This window comes from Mustela lutreola, chromosome 8, assembly GCF_030435805.1.
Source record: "Mustela lutreola isolate mMusLut2 chromosome 8, mMusLut2.pri, whole genome shotgun sequence".
NCBI lineage: Eukaryota > Metazoa > Chordata > Mammalia > Carnivora > Mustelidae > Mustela > Mustela lutreola.
The window spans coordinates 100,964,970-100,986,952 of record NC_081297.1 but is presented as its reverse complement, the minus strand read 5'-3'; the positions used below and the strand labels follow the sequence as shown (position 1 = coordinate 100,986,952).

Sequence of the window (21,983 nt, the reverse complement as noted above, 5' to 3'; positions counted from 1 at the left end):
TTTACTGTGGCTGAATTTTTTAGTATGTGGGTTCTTAGGGATAATTTAATTCAACTTCACTTGTAAGGAAAAAACAGCTCAGTACAGGCTCACATACTAGGCCTTTTAGAGTTGGCTCCTACACACTCGGGAAATCTAATAGAGTAATGCTTTCTCCCCCGCCACCTCTCCCACCACCCCTCTTGCAAGATATCCATGTCCTAATCCCAGAAATCTGTGAATTATGTGATTAAATTAAGGGTCTTGAGAAGCAGAGATTTCTCTGGATTATCTGAGTGGACCCAACGCAATCACAAGGATCCTTATGAGAGGCAGGAGAGCCAAAGTAAGAGAAGGAGGAGATGAATAAAAGATCAAAGAGAGAAAGAAAGAGAAATCTAGATTCAGAGATGCCACAATGCTGGATTTGAGGATGGAGCAAGACAATACAGGTAGTCTCTAGAAGCTAGAAAAGGCAAGGGAACAAATTCTCCCCTAGAGCCTCCAGAAAGAATGCCAAGGACAACTTATATATATATATATTATCTTCAAAATATATACATATATATTTTTAAACTGTAAACTGTAAAATAATTTATATACATATTACTTAAAAATAATATATATATATCTATTTTTTTTAAGTAATCTCTGCACTCAATGTGGGCCTCGAACTCATGACCCTGAGGTCAGGAGCTAGATGCTCTACTGAATGAACCAGTCAGGCACCCCAACTTACATTGCTTTAACCCACTAAGTTTGTCAAAATTTATTATAGCAACAATAGGACATGAGTACAGGTAGTTTATAATCTAGTGAGAGAGAAGGTGGCACAGGCAGCTTTGCTACAATTCAGAAAGTAACAAGTATAAAATAGAAACACAAAACAATGCTATGGGAATGCTGATGAACTGTGTGTACTTCTGGCTGGAGAGATCAGGGAAGCTTCCCGGAAGAGGCAGTTCTGCTGGGCCTTGATGGACTCGGTAGGATTTCAATAGGGGGAGACCCAGTAAACAGGAGGAGTAAAGGCACAGAGTTGGCAGGTAGAGTATCAAACAAAAAGCTGACACAGACCTTGTGACCAGCCATTTTTCTCAGAAACAAAAATTACTTGAGTAAAATTTCATACATTCTTCTCAGGATATAATAGGTCTCTAAATTTGTTTACAAAAAAGTAGTAATAGCCAACAACATATGATATATGATAAACTATCCTAAGAATTTAAATACAGAAATCCAGATCTTGGGCAAGAATCCCCATTCTATGGCAAACATGTCATAGGCAAGAGCGAATCTGGTTCATTTTCAGGTAGGCAGGCTTGACAGGGATGAACAGAAAACATACTAAGAGTTAATTAGAACAAACCAAAAGGTAATTCTTTAAAAAGGCATCTGTTAACATTTACAAATTAGACACTTCCTACAACCTTATCAAGCTACACCAGACAATGGGATCTAACTGAACTGAACCCACTTAGCAGACTGTAGGCTCCGAGGGCTCATGGCGCTGATGAGGAAGAAGCCAGTAGAACCCAGTCCCCTTTTGGTAGGTTTTGTTTGTCTGAAGTCAGAGCTCATGATCTGAAGTAATTTTGAATGGCTCTAATTTAGCCTAGGTTTAAGCCTAGGGATTGGGAAGAAAGGAATGGCATTGTGCAGATAGTTGATCTCCATCACCTAAACTCAGCATTGATGGTCCTCTTAGCATGACTTATGGTGACAGTATTTTCCCAAGACGGTACCTATACTCAGGTGCCTTAGCAATACTTGCTTCCTTCTTTATCTTCTGGTGAAATCGATTCCTTTTTGCACGGTTCACATTCGTTCCAGGAAAATTCACAGGAACTGCTGGTCTCCACTGGCCTGCTCCTGTATGAATGGCCTGGTGCTTCTGCCGAAGGTTCCATATCTGTAACATAGGTCCTTGGGTCCTGGGATACAGCTGCGTGCTCAGGAGACCAACTTTCTGGACAAGAAGAACTGGGCCTGTTGTAAGCATCCTCATTTCTCTTGCTGCCTGTTGTTCTGTCAAGGCCCAGAAATGTCACCTCAGACTGGCTACATTCAAATGGAACTCTTCGAGTCACTCCATCTTTTCTCAAACCTTTATCATGAGGCAATGAATGATTACTCAAACCTTTATCATGAGGCAATGAATGATTATTCTGGTTTTCATCATCTTCCACTGGGATACTCGGTACATTCTCCAAGAACAGAGGAGAAGGACACCTGAAGGACTTTAGGGAGGTGGGAGGGTCCTCGGCAAAATACAAGCTGGCTTGAGCACTTTCAAGAGTGGTTAGGACCTAGTTCACCAAGAAGCAAAGAAATATTTACGTTAAACTTCCATAGCCTCTCCTTTTACCTTTTTTTCTATCTACCTATTCCGGAATATTCTCTTATTTTCATGAATTAAGTTCAACTATAGAGTTCTGAATGGGAGGGTATTAAAAATTAGCTAAACTCCTTCAGTTTAATGAGTAAATTAAAAGACTTAAAGCCAAATATAAAAGATACTTGCCTGAAGTAAATACCAAGAGACCTGAGTTGAGGCTCAGATTTGCCACCAACTACTGTGTGACTTGGGGTGAGTCTCTGTACATTTTCTACTTCAACCTTAATATGTGGAGTACTAGAAATGGTCAGGGTCCAGGGGACACAATCTGTAGTTGTCAAATGCCAGAATTAGCTTTAGGAGCCTTCTTAAAATACAGATCCCTTGGCCCCAACCTAAAGATTATCACCAACAACATATGAAGATAGGGGCCCAGGAATCTGTATCTTAAAAGCTTCACAGTTGATTTGGATGTGCAGTCCAAGTTGAGAAAACTGCTGACCTTGTCTGGAAGAACATGTAACATCTCTTCACACACACGTGTAATTTTTAAAATACATTTAGAGAACTTCACTACTTACAAAATGCTTCCATACACATCACCTCATTTAATCCGCACAAACAACATTATTGTTCCCATTTCACAGATAATAAAGCTGAGGCTCAGATAAAGGGAATGAGTATCACTGGCCAGTAAGGAGCAGATCTGTTGTTTGACCTCAGATCTGGCTCCCAATTCCATGTTTCTTCCACTATATATCTCACAGCTCTTTTTGGGCCCAAGATTCCAGGTCTTATAGCTCTTACTGGTGGTGCTAAGCCCAAAATGTAGCTCTGACTCCCAGGCCAGTGCTCCTTACATTAGATTCTGTTGACCTCTTGTTTAAAACCCTTTCATAGCTCCACGATAGACTCAGGGTAAAACCCCAAATCCCAGAATGGAATTCATGTCCCTCTGTCACCTGAAACTTTCTATCATTTTAAGCACCCCAGCTTTTCCATCACTATATCCCACATCCATGAACTGCCTGCGGTATTAGTGCCATAAAACCCATCATCTCTGAGCTGGATTCTCCCTGACTAACATGTCTTTCTGTCCTTACTGTTGCCTAAATTCACCATTCTTTAGACTACAGCTCAGTCGTCACCTCCATCGAAGGGCTTCTGTGATTTGGTATGTGTTCCGACTCTACGCTCCCATATTGATCTAGGCTTCCACCTACAATCACGCTTATGTCTCCATCTTGGAATGCCATGTTAAGTAATCTGACTCTCACTTTGGACTGTGAGTTTGAGGGCAGCAACTGTCTCTTGATTACTATTGTACCCTCAGCACCCAGAACCAAGTCTGGCACATGCCAAGTAAGCACTAGCTAAATATTTGGTGAACAAATAAGCAAATCAGTGAATGGATGATTAAATTGATGAGTAAATTTAAAAAATCAATAGAGGAAATATAGAATGCGTTTTTAATGGGCCAGATCTCTAAAAGAGTGTTGAATAAAATTCTCTTCGGACTACTCAAGTGTTTTCATTAAATTTTTGTGGTGCCCTGGTCTTACTTAGCAATGACCTCTGCCAGAGTACCAAATACTGTGACTTGGTGACTTGCAAAAACTATGAGACTAGAATTCTCTGTTAGGGGCTGGATTTGCCCCACTGATAAAGAATTCAATTAGACACAATTTATCCAGCTTAGATTTTCCATTGTTCTGTGGGCTTGGTTTTGAATAAAACCATGTGTACGCACTTCATCCATTGATGGTCTTAACTTTGCCCGCGAGATAGCACACTGGCCTGCCAAAGAGAAGAGCTTGGCAGAGAAATTCCGAGGACAGGGATGCACTTTCTTATCTAGAAATGAAAGACATGAATCGAGGCCTCTCTTCTCCATCAGTTCCATAAGGAGGTCCCTCTAGGAAGACAAGAAGACAACTTTATCTTTCAGAACTCTACCCCCGAAATGACGGAGAGATAGGAACAGAAATAAAGACAATTCTTACCAGCTGGATATGCTTTGGATCATCTAACACCACTTTACAACCTGTCAGAACTTCCATTATTACCTATGGGAAACATAAAATAAAATGAGTTACATATGTTAAACACCTACATAGAGTCAGTTGCAGTGATTAACCTTGACAATAGATAACGTTCACTCTACTCAATGACTACGTTTTACTCTTTGATTACATAACATTAACATATAAGACAAGAGCAACAGGAAATCAATAGGTCTAAAAGTGAAACCCTTAAAAAAAAATTTCTTAGAATTTAGAGCATTCCTGGCCATCAGCTTTCCTCCTTGGTTGACTGGGAGCTGGTACTCACAATCCCAAAGCTGTAGACATCTGTCTTAATGGAAAGTTTGCCCTGTCTGATGTACTCTTCAGGCATATACCACAGATGTTTACTGCTGCTGCTGGTCATGCTTATGGTCGAGCTCTGATGTTCCAGGTGGGGTCGGAAGTGTGCCATGCCAAAATCAGTTAGTTTGGGTTGGAACTGATCATCCAGAAGTATGTTTGCACTAAAATTATAATCAAGGACCAACAAGAAAAAACATAAAGGCATTCTGGTGAAAAACAAAATGACAAGCTCAGTTAATTCCAAATGCCAACAACACAAAGACATACATAGTCTTCGATGAACTAGAGGATATTTTCTCATTTTTCTTAAAGTATATATACAAGTATTATATGAGACTCTACAACGAAAACCAGGGGCGCCTGCAGGTCTCCGTCAGTTGAGCGACCGATTCTTGATTTCAGCTCAGGTCGTGATCTCAGGGTCCTGGGATTGAGCCCCCTTGAGCTCCATGCTCAGTGGGGCACCTGCTTGGGATTCTTTTTCCCTCCACCCCTCACCCCATTTGTGCACACGCTCTCACTCTCTCTCTTTCAAATCAATCGGTCAATCCTAAAAACATAAGGTATGCTGGAAACCTGACTTAGGAACAGTGAGCTTTTCAAATTTATAGATACATATAGGGAATTGCTGGGAAAAGTTGATGCTTTGCCAGCAAGAGAAACTAAAGTTAAACCAAAGCAGCTTTCCTTGTGCTCTTCTGATTCACAACGAGGACATGAACTGGGTTTTAATCAGCTAATAATCAAGTACCTGTTAGGTGCCTAGAGCCCTGCCACAGAATGCCCAGCCTATCAGCGGAGAGCCACTAACCTGCCGTGAGGTGAGGAATCCTCCTGCCTTAAGGATAACCCTAGTCCACTGTCCCATCTCTACGGACTTTCTATGGAGTAAAGACAAAAATGTGTTTGAGACTTATTTAGAAGATAAACACCTGCCACGGTAAAGCTGAAGTGTTTAGAGTCAGTTTGAGCTACCTGTCCCATAAAAACCTTAAGAATCACTTAACATCGTGGCTGACGGTAAAGTGAGCCTCAGCTTACTTTTACCCTCAAAGGTAATTGAGCAGGGATGGGAAAGGGTAAGCCCGTGCATTTCACACAGCCCACACCTGCTGGGAGACCCAGCTCTGCCCTTCCCTGGCTCCTTGACTGTGGCTGGCTTACTTCGACCCGTTCCCCTCCCTGTTGTTTTCCTTGCTTGTGAAATGAGGCGAACAAGAGGACTCACGGACCTGAATACAAACAGCCCACTCCCTGGCATACAATAATGCCCAATAAATGGTGAGGAAGATGAAAATTAGTAACGAATCATAAGAGGGCAGATAAATGTTGATAAAGGGGTGGGTGGGCCAAGAGAAAGTTTCTGTTTCTCTGTTTTGCTTGGGGAGGTCTTCAGAGTTTGCTTTTTGTTCCTGGAAACCAAAGCTTCTAATACCAGGCCTGCCCATCCAAAAATGACAAGTGGTATAGTTACAGTGTTACATATTGTGATTAAAAGTGGATGGGATGCCTGGGTGGCTCAGTGGGTTAAGCCTCTGCCTTTGGCTCAGGTCATGATCCCAGAGTCCTGGGATCGAGCCCCACATCAGCCTCTCTGCTCAGCGGGGAGCCTGTTTCCTCCTCTCTCTCTGCCTGCCTCTCTGCCTATTTGTGATCTCTCTCTCTCTCTCTCTATCAAATAAATAAATAAAATCTTAAAAAAAAAAAAAAGGTGGTAACAGCGGGGCCCTGGGGTGGCCCATCAGTGAAGTGTCCAACTCTTGATTCTCCACACTCAGTGCAGAATCTGCTTGAGATTCTCTCTCCCTCTCCCTCTGCTCCTCCCACTCCTGTCTCTGACTCTCTAAAATAAATAGATAAATCTTTTTTTAAAAATAGTATTAATAGCTATGGGAAAAGAATAAGAAATTCTTAATCCTGAAAAAATATTGCATCTTACAAAAGTTCTAGAAGTCCCCTGCTGGCCCTGTACAGGTAGGCTGATAGGCAGAATCTAGTTTCACAGGTCTGAATTGCAGGTGTTCTAATAATCGAGAGTACTCAGAGTCCTAGTTCTGTTTCAAGGATTCAAAGCTGGGGTCTTTAAGAATTCCAGCCTGGGGACACCTGAGTGGCTCAGTTGGTTGGCTGGCCATCAGCCTTCGGCTCAGGTCACGGTGTCTGGTTCCTGGGATTAATCCCTGTGTCAGGCCCTCTGCTCAGTGAGGAGTCTACTTCTCTCTCTCTCTCTCTCTCTCTCTCTCTCTCTCCCTCTCTCCCTCTGCCTCTTCTCACTGCTTGTTCTCTCTCTCTCTCTCATGTGAATGGGTAAAATATTTAAAAAAGAAGAAAAAAAAAAAGATTTCTAGCCTGGACTTTGTCTAGAACTGAGTTGCCAACAACAGCATGAAGACATTCCACAGGACCCTTTAGGGATCCAGAAGAACACATTCTCAACTTGATGTCACTCTCTGTCCTTTAAGGGTGGCAGGAGAATTGCAAAATCCAAAGAACCCACCTCATGTGTCAGTCCCAGCGCCCACACCTATTGTGGGACCCAGGCATGTATGAAAATGTTAGAGAGGGTCCAGCCCTCCAGACTTGGATCAGTCCTCAACTGTATCAATCCCAGTCCTTATTTTTCTCCTGGTCTTGTCTCTTCTCCATATGTGGCAAACCTGGTAGCTCCCAAGGGCAGCCTGGGTTACGTACAACTAGGTCACTCACCTTCTATCTCTTCTGGAAAACAGTGTTGACTATCCTGACAAACCTCTGAAGATGTGCGCCCCCTAGAGGCAGACCCTACCTTCTCTCCAGCTCCAGATAAGAATAGACATAGAGTTCATAATTACTTCTTCCATAGGTACGTGTACACGTCAAGTGTTCTGTGTTCTGACCAAGGAGGCAGCTTCTGGAGATCTCTTGATCATTTCAGAGCACCAGGATACTTAATTTAGGAGTTTGCCACATGTGCCGGGAGGTGAGATGGGCAGAGAGGTTCACTAACTGCCATTACCAGGACCCCATCCTCTGCCTCTCCAGCTTCTGCCGCACTGACAGCCTCGCTCTCTTCTGCACACACCCCCTCCCCCTGCACGCACACACTGGATTTCAGCACAGAGGGATAGCAAAGCTCCGAAGGCCAGAGTTTCAGTGTCAAACATCTCGCCCTCTTCCTCCTCAACTCCAGCTCTAAGGAAGGTATAATAAAATCATAACTTAAAATGCTAGACCCACGAGGATGCAAAAGCTGATTCTGTAAAACATTTAGAATTCCTGAAGAATGGGTCTTTTCTACGCACAGGAGAAAAGAAAACAACCAAGCATCAAAAACAAAATCGTAATCTAATCCCTTTGTTTGGCCCTCAGCAAAGTGAGTGGGAAGTTGTCAGCAACTGACTCATGCTTCCAACAGACTTTGGGGGAACGGGTAACCACAATGTGTGACACAACATCACCCACAGAGGACTTCGGGTCAGTGAGAGGCCGACAGTAAGAGTGTGAAATTGTCCTAGGGCACCGCATTTACACTTTTAATGATGATATTTGGTGAAAAGACCAGTACACTTTTGAGTGCGTAACACGGATTTTGAGTGCAGTGATTTGCCCCGTTCTAAACAAAAGTCAGCAGGAGCTGACGTAGAAGAAGGTTCTGTTTTAAGAAAGTAGGAATTGCAAAAGACCCTTCAACAGTAAGTTCCATCCTAATTCTTTCCCTTACTGCAGCCTTGAATAGAACACGCTATGCCTTCAACTATCAAGCAGGTCAATGGAATATGGGGGTAATATATAACATATAATATCATATAATTATAAATAATTATATATTATATAATAATATGGGATAATATATAATATATAATATAGTAATAATATGGGTGTAAAAACAGACTAATAAAAGAAAGACAACATAAACTAACTGCAATCATATAACCCTATAATTAATTGAACAAAAGGGCAGCTTGCTAGCTATCATGCTTACCAACGAGGCAGACGAGAAATACAGGTAATGGTCCACACCTTCAATTTTGTGTCTCCACAACCTGCTTCTCTATTCTTTCCCACAAAGCTACTTACTATAACACAGACCATCACCTCTCTAGCTGATTCTCCTAGGACAAGTATCAGTGGTGGTACACTGAGGAGACAGGGAAGATCCTACACAAGATGGTCAATATGTATCTTGCCTCTGGGGAGTCACATACTCCATCTCTCTATTGCCGGGGGTCTTCAGGACAATTCTTTCTGGGGGACCTGAACCTCCCAAAGGCTACAAGATTTGCTTTCTTTGCACACTAGTTTTTCTCCTGATTTAGTCAAAGCCATTGGGCCTAAAATCTAAAGCATGATGATACCTCTAGATTTTAATGCAGATTTTGAATGGAAGTGCAAATACACATTTGACAGGGAAGCACACAACTGGTTTTTAAAAAGATGTATTTTTAAGGGATTTTAGGGGGAGTTATTGATACAAAGTAGCCCAGTCTCTGAGTGCCTGGTAATTCTCCAGAAAAGTCTGGTCTCCCACGAATTGGTCGCAGAGATAGAGGACCCACTGCCCTCTTCGTGACAGCCTGAGGCAACAGGACATCTTGCTATCTGTCACTGCTGTTATGACACCATACCGATACCTCACCAGATGAGGCAAGATTCAGCTTCTCAGGGAATCTATAGGTTACCGGAAAAGGGCACACACACCCTCTCCCCCACCACTTCAGCAAGCCATACATCTGTCGAAACTGAAGCCCTTTCTTTTCCCTCCAATTGCATGACCTTTTCTTTCTTTTCCATTGAACCCAGGCAGAACTCAGAGACAGTATTAAAGGTGGTTATTGCTTTTTGATGACTTCATGAGTCCTAGGCTCTCCATGTAAAGGCCCAGCCAGTGACCCATATTCCCACCTTTAATGTGAAATTTTGTCTCTAACCAAACCAGCACAACTTCCCTAAGGCTGAGTTTCCTCCTGGGTAAAAGATCTGAAAAGGCTCGCCTCTCGGGGTTATTGTAAGTATTAAATGAGAAAATGTAATCAGAAGTCCTGCTACACAGGGAGGGCCCTGAAATATACTCTGAAGGATGTAGGCTGGCCTTTGTCCATCTTACACCCACCCTAAAATCCCAGGAAACTGGTTGGGTAGCTCTAGAGGTTCAAGGCACCAGTCTGAAGTCACCGCAGTACAGAGGGACGGATGCACGATGACCCTGGAGAGCTGAGGATCCTCGGGTGAATTAGTGTCAGGGCATCTGTTGAGTTCCAGAAGACTTCCAGAGACCTTCTGACCTGACTAAAGTAACATTTCCAGATACTCCAGATCGTGGAGAGAAAAATAGAATTTTTGGCATAAATGTGTGCATGCACATCTGTACACATGTGCGTAAATAGGTGAATGTTGGGGTTTAGAGACAGTGATGGCAAACATAATTAATAGGGCAAATTTAAATTTATGTACTATTTCATTGTGCTGGCAGCCCTGAGAAAAAAAATGAACCTATCTGGAAATTTTAGTAGAAGGGAGACATTCGGGGGAAATAGGGAAATCTGAGGAAAAGCAATTGTTCGTGTCTAAAATGGTTCTGAAAAACAAAAGTACGTCTTTGGATGTGCAGGGAGAGGAGAGGGAAGAGGACTCATTAATGAAACAATCAACCAAACAAATGGACTTTGCATTCCTGGCAGGTTTTACAACCCTACCAAACACAAAGCTGAGCCAGAGTCCTGGCCACACACATCAGGTCTGGGGGGTAAATGTAGGCGGAGCTTGGGTCCTCAGGCAAAGGTGTCAGGGTTGTAGGAAGGGGCCTATCTGTGGCTTCTGGCCTCCCACCCAGCCGCTCAGTGTTTCTAGTCACTCACAACGGGAATTCTCCACGCATTAACTACCACCATCCATCTCTGATCATTTTCCCTTTTGAAAGAATTCCTTTTCAAGCATATGGCTTTTCCTCTCCTTTCCTTCCGAAACCACCTCCCTTGTATGAAATGCTGTTTGACTTGGCAGGAGACACATGGCAATACGGACAGAGAACATGATCTTAGAGGAAACATTAGAAACGTTCACTGAGATTATCTCGGCTTTGGAAACATTAACAGGAATGAATGCCTGGGATGAAAAATGCCGAGGATAAAATGCATTTCACTTTAAAATCACTCATAAATGTGAAAACAATTAAGCCGGCTAAGGGATAGGATGGAAATAACAAGAAGGTTTACTGCTTTCAGATGCTTTCATGTGATTCTGTAAGTCAAAAACATCTTCGTTTCCCGAAGAACAGAGACTTTGCCAAGAACAGAGACTTCAACTCTGCAAGATTCTTTTCTTTAAATCCTTTTCCTCCTTAAATTCCACCATCTGGAAGTGAATTTTGTTTTTATAACATTCTCTTTGAAGAGTTCAAATTACGAAGACATTTTGGGGCTAACTAAACCACCAGACTTCTTGAAAATACCTTTGAAATGTGGGCTTGGCTTCCTCCTTGGGTGTTCTACAGCTATGTCCTCAGTGTCTCCTTAGAAGACTAGTTATTCTCATTGCTTGAACAAGATGAAGATTCCCAAAATAGACCTCCAGGCCTAATCTCCCCTAAAAGTCTGCTGCCTACTGCCATTTTCACTAGGCGCTCAATGTCAACATTTCCCAAGTTTGCACTCGTGATGGTTTCTTCTCCTGCCCAGTTTCTCCATCTGCCCAAAAAACCAACATGCTCCCAGGAATCCTGGCTCCGAACACTTAATTGCTTAGTAAGACCGTGGTTGTTGGACCCACACAAACCTGGAACCCTACCTCCTTCACCATCTGCAGACACGGGATAGAGGCCGATTACAAACCTCTCTAAGTCTGCTTTCTCCTCTGTCACACTGAGATAAGACCAATGATACCCAAACTCAGGGCTGTTGGGAGGAGTAAATTATTCAATGAGCTTTTATGTCATGTCTAAAGTCAGGCTGACCTTCACCGAGTTCCTTAATCTGTCTGCAGTTGATCAGCCCCCCTGAATCCATTAGCACTCACCAAGGCAGTCTGCGTAGGCAGTGCTAAGTACTGTCCATCTGGGGACTTTCTTTATACTGTTCCCCTCACCTGCAAGGTACCTATTTTCATATTCATTCAAATGAAATTTTATTTTTCATTCAAATCCTTATTTTCCTTCAAATCCTCTTTGCAGCCCAAGATTCACTTCTTCCCTGAAGTTTTCACTCTGCTACCCTGAATTCCAGTGGTGTTCCTTTCTCCAACTTCCCACTGTGCTGCCCCAACGATACCATTTGGCACTTACTCAGAAACCAGCTTATGTTGTTTACATAAGCATAATGCTGAGTCCATAGGCGATATCAAGCAAACATGTGTTGATCTGATCAATTTGTTCATTAAGAGAATTTGAAACCATAAGCGGACCCACACCACTCCCTCGATGGCGAATAGATGGCCCAAATGTTGCCAAAGCATCTTCCAGGTTCCTTGGCAGACATCACTAACTGAGTTCACCCCAGGCTCCCTTTCAACACTGCAGGTGGGAAGTCATTACTAATCCATCAATGATGGAATGTGGGATGAAAAAGATTTGTCTTTTTTTTTTTTTTTTTTGCAAAATAGCTTCTTAATGGCAGAGCCAGGACTAAAGCCTAACCCTCCTTTTTTTTCCCATTTGCTACTCTTTCAATTTACCATAGCTGGCTGAAAAAAACCTTTTTATACAGCTACTCATAAAAGATAAGAAACTCTTGATTACCAAGCAAATGTAAAATGAAATTCATCTTGTGTTTCCTTGGAGTATATACAGATAATCATAGTGGCAGAACAACGGTTAATGGGCAAGTTACAGGAAGACAGATTTTAGCTCAAAATAAATGAAGTTCCAGGGGGTTAGAGATGCATCCAAATGGAGTACTAATAACGTGCTGTGCAAGGGTCCAAGGACAGGCTGGACGAGATGCTTAGAGACACTGTCCATGACGTGGGAGGAATGAGAGCTTACTGCCAAGCTTGGCCCTGGGCTTCACACTCATTACCTCACTGCCTCCCCCTAACTCTGGGAAGAAGTGCAGAAGTCACCTACCCATTTCCAGACAAGGAGTATTACTTTATTATAACAGTAGAACATAATCCTTAATTAAAAAAATTTTAAAACATGATAGAAAAGGAAAAAACAAACCATTCGTGAAAAAGCCATAGTCTCTCCATCTAAATTCATAGTGTGGTATGTTTTAAGCTTTTTTTTTTTTTTTTTTTTTAAGCTAGGCTCCACGCCCAGCACAGAGTCCAACACAGAGTTTGAATTCATGGCCCCGAGATCAAGACTTGAGAGCCAAGAGAAAGAGCCAGTGGCTTAACCTGCTGAGCCACCCAGGCACCCCTTAATCTTTTGAAAAATTCATGAATTTGTAGTTCTGCAAAGTCATAACTGTACACTGTATACTAGTTCAATTTGGCTTTTTAAACTTCATTTTACTTTGCGTGCATTGTTCCATGTTATTTCATACTATTAAAAACATTATTTAGTGATGTCAAATGATATACAGAAAACTCTCCTGCGACTTATCAATCTGAGGTCCAAATGAAGAAAAGAAAATAAAGGTAACGATATCTTCCTTTTCTTACTCCATCAAAAACAGAGCTCTGACTTAGTCTTAGAAAAGGTCACTGCCGAACACCTTTTGAGATGTCTTTTTTCGAGCCAATTATCAGGGCCGTGCAATAAAATGACATCTCTCCTAGAAGTGGCCTTTCCTTCCAAAGAATGAGAAAATGTATTTGACACGGGCAGAAGAATAGAAATCTCAGACCTTCCTCAAAGCACTAGCCTGCACTAACAGGGACCAAGAATCAGGAATGTTGAAATTTAAAGCAAAGTGAAGAGTTCATTTGAAAGAATCAGGAGGATAATCTGGGTCAACCAATCCACATTCAGTCAAGACTGCTGGAGGCTGAATGTCGTTACCATTAGGTGTTCAGTGCCCCAAATGAAAGAAGTTGATCTCATTCCAGCTTCTAGAGAACAGGTGCACACAAGGAAAGGGGGAGGGGGAGGGTCTACCCATAGTTATAGTTGGTACTAATTAACATTCTCGCTGGCAAGCTCAGCAGAAAGGCCAAGAGTTCATTGGCCATAGAAGGGACTGATTTGCTCTGGAACAGACAGTGACACACTGATGAGCCCTGTGAAACCATAATCTCAAAAAAATGCCCACAGCCCCGGAATGCCACACCCTGACACATGCCCAAGCAGGCATAATTGATTGATGGCTATGTTTGAGTCCTCGATCCCTTTGGAAAACCCAGAAAGGCAACAACCCTCAGCAGCCCCTTCACCACCTAAAAAACATAAAATGTGCTGGTAGTGCATATCCAGTTTGAATTCTGCCTCTTCCCTGAAATTCTCTGTCTCTGACCAGATCTCTTTTGGTTGCTCTGTATCTGTGATACTGTTGGGCACTCTATTATGCCACTGGCTCTTTCTCTTGGGCACTCTGTAATTATTTTATAGTTGGCCACATCCAGACAAGTACCTGAGATACTAGCCAGGAAGAAATAGCCTCCTTCTAAGGGTGAGACATCGTAAGAGACTCCAGAATCTTTCTGTTCTCACCTACAGTCCCAGGAACGTCTCAAGAGTCCCTCCAGCCTGTTTAGCATGCAACCCCACTGTAGCCCTGCCCCCCACATTCCTCATCCCTCCCAGGAGCCCTTTCCTTCTCCAGTCTCATCCCTTCCTCTCCAGTCAACCCATTTTTCTTGCTTTCATTAAACACTCTTTATTTGATCTTTCCATTGAACAAATTATTGCCTCTGTTAGGAATATTCTCTCTTGTTCTTTCAACCAATCCACTGCTATGACCCATCTCCTCAAAGGCTGGGCTTGGAACTCTGCAAGTAGAATGACCCTTCTCAGACCAGGCAGGGCTTCTCTAGCGTTGTAGCATATTATTTTCTGTGTTGGTGTTATCCCTCTGCTCACCAGGTGGAACCTTCAAGGCCAATATCATGACCACCAGCATCTACCTGACGTGGTCTAATACAACACTCTCCATACAACAGATGTTCCCTAAATATTTGTAACCTAAAATAAAGTGATGTTCAAGATGTTCAATAAATAAGAAGTTGTTTTTCTTAAAACAGAGCTTGGTTTGTGGGTCCTACTTTCCAAACACAGTAAGCGAATGATGGAAGTGAATGCCATGCATAGAATGTTTGTGTTCCTCTCCAAATTCATAAGCTGAACTCCTAACCCCCAGTGGAATGGTATGTGGAGGTGAGACTTTCAGGAGGGGAGTAGGTCAAGAGGGCAGAGCCCTCATGACTGGGATAAGTAACCCTATAAAAGAAGGCCCAGAGAGATCCCTTTCCCCTTCCACCCTATGAGGACAGAGGAAAGATGGGCACCTATGAGTCAGAAAGTGGATCTTCAGAAGACACAGAATCAGCTGGTGCCATGATCTTGGACTTCAGCCTTCAGAACCATGAGCAATAAGAGTGTGTTTAAGTCATCCACTTTCTAGTATTTTGATTATAGCATCTTGAATGGATTAAGAGCGTAAGCAAAAGGACAGATTGGCCATGGTATCTCTTAGCCTTTGCCACGGGCTTCCTACCACATCTCCACCAATTATAAGAGAAGCCACCATTTGACCATTTGATAAGCACAGTCTCTTTGCCAAGCACCATATGTAGTTTATGTCACCTAATCCTAAGAGATAGATGCTGTTAGTCTTTTATTAGCATTTTGCACAGAGAAACACTGAGGCTTACAGAAATTAAGCAATTTGCTCAGAATCACAATTAGCAGAAAGTCGGTTTCTTAAATCAGATGTCTCTGAAACATTAGGGGATAGTGAGATAAGAGGAAAGAATGGGAAGAAGGTGAGTGGGGAGGGAAGCAGATGAAAAAGAAGATTCATCTGGGTCCATTCTGCAGAGCACGAGGCAGTCATCTCTCTCCCTGGGACGACAGTGACTGCAGGGGTACGGCCCAGATCCCTCCTTAGGGAGACAAACTCCAGCAGCTGCTGACGGTGCACAACTAAACCTCTACCTGGAACCTGCCCTTGGCTGAGGGGAGCTACCTCACCCAAGTCAAAGTCCAAGTCACAGTCCCACACAGGGCTGGTCAGACTCTACCACCATATCCCAGCTCAGCTTCTCCAACTGCCCAATTCTGCCTTCCTTCCTCCCTTCCTCGCTCCTGTTGTTCCTGAGAGCACTCTAAAACCCTCCTGTGGCCAAGTCATTCCTTTCTGAGCCTACTTCCTGGGAACGTGCCTGAAGACACCTATCTACAATGAAAAAGTGGGTGTCAGACCACTGCCTGAGCTCTCACCTAATCCCTGCAGAAAGAGGCTTCGGGGCACATCCCCAGCTGCTGAAAACCTTGGCCATGGGCAGGGACTGGATGTGTAGCTCTCCATCCTGACACTCCCTTGGTGGCCTTCCTTGTCTCCCTCGTCTGTCAAGGACCAGAACCTTGACACTCTTCCATCAAGTTCCACGTTCAGGAAAGGATGTGATGAGCTCAGTCACACAAAAGAAAAATTAATACCATTAATGTGTTACCCCTTGGGACGGAAAAGAAGCTAGGCTTACTTTAAGTTTAAACCAAAAGAATATATGCACAGCAATATTCCAGATATTTATTTATCAGATAAAATACTAGGCTGAGTTGGCGGTGAGGTAGGTGGGTCGTTTCTGGTTGGGGGTGACCACCTCAGCCCTTTGGGACAGATCCCTGATTCCGTTGCTGTGCATCTCTGACCCAGGTCTCCTGAGGGAGCACCCACTCTGTGCTGATTCTCAGCAGAGTTGATGAATTACCCCAGCACCATGGGAGCAGACACCTGTCTGTGGTTTCCGCACACACCCAGGACTCAGGAAAAATCTAGTCTTTTGATACAGAGTTCATTCCACCAGAAAAACAAAGAAGTAAGCAATCGGTCCCTCTTTGCTCAACTCAAAAGCACACTAAAAGCTTTTTCAAGATACCAGGAGATGGTTCAGAAGAGGCAGAAGCCTTTTAAATTCAGTCATCCCCGCTTCTCAGCCACGATGTATTTACCTACTTTTGGACAGATTAGAGATGAAGGGCACACAGGAAAAATCTACCAGGGGGATTTTGCTACAGAGTATCTACTCTCTGTCTGAATGATTCTTTAGGTCTCCTGAAAAAAAAGGATGGAAGATGTTGCTTCTAATTTTCTCGTGTCTCAAAAATGAACACCGGGAGTTGCTGCTTGGCTTGTCACAGATGAATACGTACAGCTAAGAGCCTTTAGGCTCAGTGGAATCATAAAGACACTGGAGACTCAGGGACAGAGAATTTTAATTACCGTCTACTGTCTACTGCTGTTATCTTGCTTGGAATCTCTGTTTAAGTCACTTAACCTTTCCTTCAAACTCACTTAAAAGGGAAAAAGGGAGAGTAATAAGGTTCATTTCAAAGTTTAGTGTCAGGAATAATTACACAAATAGTGTCTATTCTACGCTGTTCATTAATAATTCCCAAAGATAATATAAACTCTCCCTTTGGCCATATAAATGTGGCTTTTTAAATTGGGTAGATAATTTTCATTAATAAAAAAAATGTGAATCACTGTAATGTACACCTGAAACTAATTGGGTACTATATGTCAATTATACTTCACTAAAAAAAAAGTAAGGTTGTAAATACTTAGATGAGAATTTCTTTTTTTAAAAGATTTTATTTATCTTGAGAGGTTGCGCATGCACCTGTGGAGGTGGGTGGGGGAGGGGCAGAGGGAGAGGGAGAGAGAGAATCCCAAGCAGACTCCACACTGAGGGCGGAGCCCGACACAGGCTGATCCCACGACCCTATCCCACAACCCTGGGACCATCACCCAAAGACCATGACCCAAGCCAAAACCATGAGTCACCCAGACACCCTTCTTAGATGAGAATTCTTTTTTTTTTTTTTTAAGATTTTATTTTTTATTTGACAGACAGAGATCACAAGTAGGCAGAGAGGCAGGCAGAGAGAGAGGAGAAAGCAGGCTCCCCGCTGAGCAGAGAGCCCAATGCGGGGCTCGATCCCAGGATACTGGGATCATGACCTGAGCCGAAGGCAGAGGCTTTAACCCACTGAGCCACCCAGGCACCCTTTAGATGAGAATTCTTAATCCTTACACACATACACATACCAGGGAAGCTACAGATAGAGAACAGTGTGAAGTCTGACTCACCCATGATGATGAAAGGGGCTTTTGGGTGCCACCTAAATCTCTGGGATAATTTACCTTGATACACTGCCGCAGATGACCAAGCATGGCTCCGTGTTGTGCAAGTACTGAATGGCTTTGGAGGTTCCAATTAAAACACTGATCCGAATGTGCCAAGGGAGTGGGGCCGTGTTACCCTAAAAAGACAGCAGTAGTTGGTATGGGAGTGAAACGTGTGTCCTCATTACATAGGAGTGTGCCAGAAGAAAAGCAGATGATAAGGCGGGGAAAGGCTAGGCAATGAACACTTTGATTTCCCACAACCTATTTGTAATTCAAGATACATTTTCCTCTGCTGCCAACGGTACCAGGCCTTTTTATAGCCAATGGAAATACCCAATAATTTTAACATTAGCTTAATCAAAATATGGCCAGTAACTATGTTTAAAAGTTCACTAATAAGGGGCACGACATGGCTCAGTCAGTTAAGCATCTGACTCTTGATCTCAGCTCAGGTCTTGATCTCAGGGTCAGGAGTTCAAGCCCCACATTGGGCTCCACACTGGGTGTGGAACTTTAAAAAAAAAAAAGTTCATTAAATAAGACTTAAAATTATCTGTGGCCTAATAGTGTGGATTATCAAGAATAATGTTTTTATTCTTATCCTAACTGAAATGTAACCTATTCAGAATGAATTTTTAAACTTATCTTTCAAAGACATGAGAAATCAAGGCATGTATTCAACCGCTTTCTCTTTAAGGAGTCTGTATCACATTTATGTCTATCCTTTGTATTGAATGGTACTTTGTGTGAAGTTATGCAAATAAAAATTATCTAAGAAATAAGGGTAGTTGATGTAAACTCCTTGGAGATATGGAAGCGCTAAGGAGTAAGAGCCCAGCAAATCATTTGGCCACCGTGCTGCACAACACACCACAACTCGGGTATTTAGGCAGTCTTTTTTAAGAGTAAAATATTAATGGATGAAAAAGACTTCTACTTCCTTGGGAAAGCCACTGGAGGCTATCCCTTCCTGCGAATCCATGTTGGCCTCCTAGATCCCACAGAACGTTTCAGCAGCTTCTTCAGGGCTTCAGGGGGTCAGAGGGCCAGGGAGAGTCATAGGCATGACTTACTACACACTGTAATCTGTCAAAAAGGGATCCATTTCTCATATATGGATAAACCAGGCAGAACTTCTCACTCTCTGTAAAATAGGCAGCCAACTCCAGTATGTTCGGATGATGAAACCTCGAAAGAAAAGATATTCAAATCCATCAGATTGTTTATGCAAATAGGAAATGAACAGTGCTGTGGTTTGGGGGTGATAAGGTGGGATGGGGAATAGGTCTAAAGCAAAACATAAATTTGGCCAAGGGAGAAGTAATCTCATTGGACACATAGCACAGATTTGTTTCCCAAATTGGTCTAAAGAGATCTAACAAACACTAGCCACTCTGATTCATTGTGACCATGCAACTATAAATAAAATACCCAAATATAAGAGAAAATTTAAGAAAGTAATGATTTCTGGAGATTTGGCAGTCTTAGGAACTTTATAATAAATAGACGACACTATCTGATATTAAATTATGTTTATCAAAATTGTTTATCAATGCAACTTATTTATTAAGTAAAGAAATATGGTACAAATGAGATTATTTATTTCATTGTTTTAGGTACACTGTGTAAGTCACCAAAATAGAAGAGTTCAGAATACTGTTTTCATTTGTCCATTTAATCATCCACTCTGTCAGATACTGTGCGAGGCACCAGTCACACCGTTAAAGGCTGTGACATCTAGTGTCTTCATAAAGCTGTACAGTTATCTAAAATTCATGTGATTAATAAAGTCTGATGTTGAAGAACATGTCACTGATTTGTAAATGCCAGAGTTCTGTCAGTGTAGCAGACATTTTCAGACTCCTTTCTTTTATAACTCTATTTCTTTTTTTTTTTTTAAAGATTTATTTATTTGAGAGAGCGCGAAAGTGACGGAGAGAGAGAATATGCAAGAAGGGAAAGGGACAGAGGGAGAAAGAGAATCTCAAGCAGACTCCCCACTGAGCATGGAGTCACATGTGGGGCTCGATCTCACAACTCTGAGATCATGACTTGAGCAGAGCCCCAGAGACGGATGCTTAACCAATTGAGCTACTCAGGTGCCCCAAAACTCTATTTATTTATTTATTTTTAACATTTTTATTTATTTGGTTGAGACAGACATAGAGAGAACACAAGTAGGGAACAGGATCGGAGGGAGAAGCAGACTTCCCACTGAGCAGGGACCCGGACACAGGGCTTGATCCCATGACCCGAGCTGAGCCACTCAGGCACCGACCCCCTCAACACTATTTCTTGAATGCCTGTATCATCACTGTGAAAACCAGGAGAACTCAGGTAACAACTATGAAATACAAAATGTGAAATTCACCCATACTGGGAACTCAGTTCAACTTAAGTATTTACTGGATGCCTACTATGTTCCAGGCATGCTCGGGGATATTAAAATAAAGCTTTTTTTTTTTTTAAAGATTCTATTTATAAACACTTATTATTAGTTTCTTCAATAGCAAAACTGCCCTATAAAACGCACATACGCACACATACACACACACAGCTCCAGATTTCTTTTATTCCTCCCTCCTTAAAGAAGTGTGTGTGTCTGTGTGGTGTGTGTGTGTGTGTACATACACAAACACAGACATATTTTTCTTTTAAATATGGCAAAAAATGCCCGTGACTCAAAATTCCTACACCTACTATAATCCAGACGATCATTGTACAATGAAAAGCAAGGGACTGAAAAGGAATTCAGCTGGCATATTTGGCTGCCGAAACAATGGATCTGTACCACTATCTGGGAGTCCTGCCCCTTAAAATAATTCAAAGAGACAGAAATCTTTTTGGATAGCGGATAGCAGACCTCATACAGACACAGCCACGGCCAGGTGCTCTGCTCTCCTGCTCTGCCTGCTTGCATTTGCTTATTTTTAGATATTACCAATCCAGCAGAAAATTGGACACTGTACCAGTTAGCGAGGTATGGAAGATGGGGCAGCCGTAGAAGAAGATTTCTGGCTTCACATCTACAGACGCTTCTCACCCATCCTTTCACTGCAAGTTTTTAAGTTGGTGGGATTTTAGATTACATAGATCCGAAGGTCTGCAGATACAAAAGCTTTAAAATCGTTTTGCCACATATTTGTGAGTGCCTGCTGCAGAGGAAACATGATGCAGGGCCCCGCGGGGTGGGAGAGCAGGCACACTCGAGTGGCAGACAGACCTGGGTTTGAATCTCTGGTCTTCTTAAAGACCAAGCTGTGAACTTGGCCACGTGAATTAGTGTCTGTAAGCCTGTATCTTTGCTGTGGTCGCAATTATGTCTCTCCCCCACACCCCTCCTCTCCTCTCCCACCCAGCTCCAACATCGAAGCCCTAACCTCCAATGTAAAGGTGTTAGGAGAGGCTTTGGGGAGCTAGTCAGGGTTAGGATGGGATCCCTCACAATGGGATTACAGCCTTTATAAGAAGAAATACTGGAGAATCTGCTCCCCCTCTCTCCACCATGTCAGGACAGAATCAGAGGGCAGACATCTGCAAGCGACCATCCTCACCAAGAACCAGATCAGCCTTGATCTTGGACTTCTCAGTCTCCAGCAATGCGAGAAAATAGATTTTGTTCAAGTCACCCTGTCTCTTTTGTGACGGCAGTCCTAGCAGATGAACATTCTTCAACTTAAACAATAATTAAGATACCCCTTCCCAAGTTTCTTAATTAAATTAAGTGAAAAGTTAAATATTTAGCCAAGTACCGGATCCTCAAAAATTATTAGCGCTTCCTCTCCCCTTGGGAAAGAAGCGCAAAAAGGAATCAGAAGCCACATCTCAAGGAGTTTACAATTCTGTCTAAGGGACAGGGGTTAAGCGATTCCCTTAATATTGAACTAAAAAAAAACTCACTTTCGGGTCTTGGCTTGGATGTGACGTTTTCCAAGAAGCCTATTCTATTGCCCAGCCCCCAGGTCACCATGTTCCCTCCCTCAGCATCCTCTATGTCCCCATCTTACCCCTTCATTTACTGAAATTGCCTGTTGACTTATGTACTTCTCTCCTAACCCCACACCACGCAGCATGCTCTGAAAGGAGAGGGCT

General features: G+C 42.7%; 1 protein-coding gene across 1 annotated transcript in view; it reads right to left on the bottom strand.

The window, feature by feature from the left end:
• Window positions 1–714: 714 nt before the first annotated feature.
• IRAK3 (interleukin 1 receptor associated kinase 3) overlaps window positions 715–21,983 on the bottom strand; it is a 49,302-nt gene continuing 28,033 nt past the window's right edge. The window contains exons 7-12 of the mRNA XM_059186249.1: window positions 18,965–19,079; window positions 17,907–18,025; window positions 4,649–4,847; window positions 4,321–4,383; window positions 4,068–4,232; window positions 715–2,288 (exon numbers count right to left, since the gene is read on the bottom strand). Coding sequence (XP_059042232.1) covers window positions 1,740–2,288; window positions 4,068–4,232; window positions 4,321–4,383; window positions 4,649–4,847; window positions 17,907–18,025; window positions 18,965–19,079 — 1,210 coding nt within the window. The 3' untranslated portion in view covers window positions 715–1,739. The remainder of the gene's footprint in view (window positions 2,289–4,067; window positions 4,233–4,320; window positions 4,384–4,648; window positions 4,848–17,906; window positions 18,026–18,964; window positions 19,080–21,983) is intronic.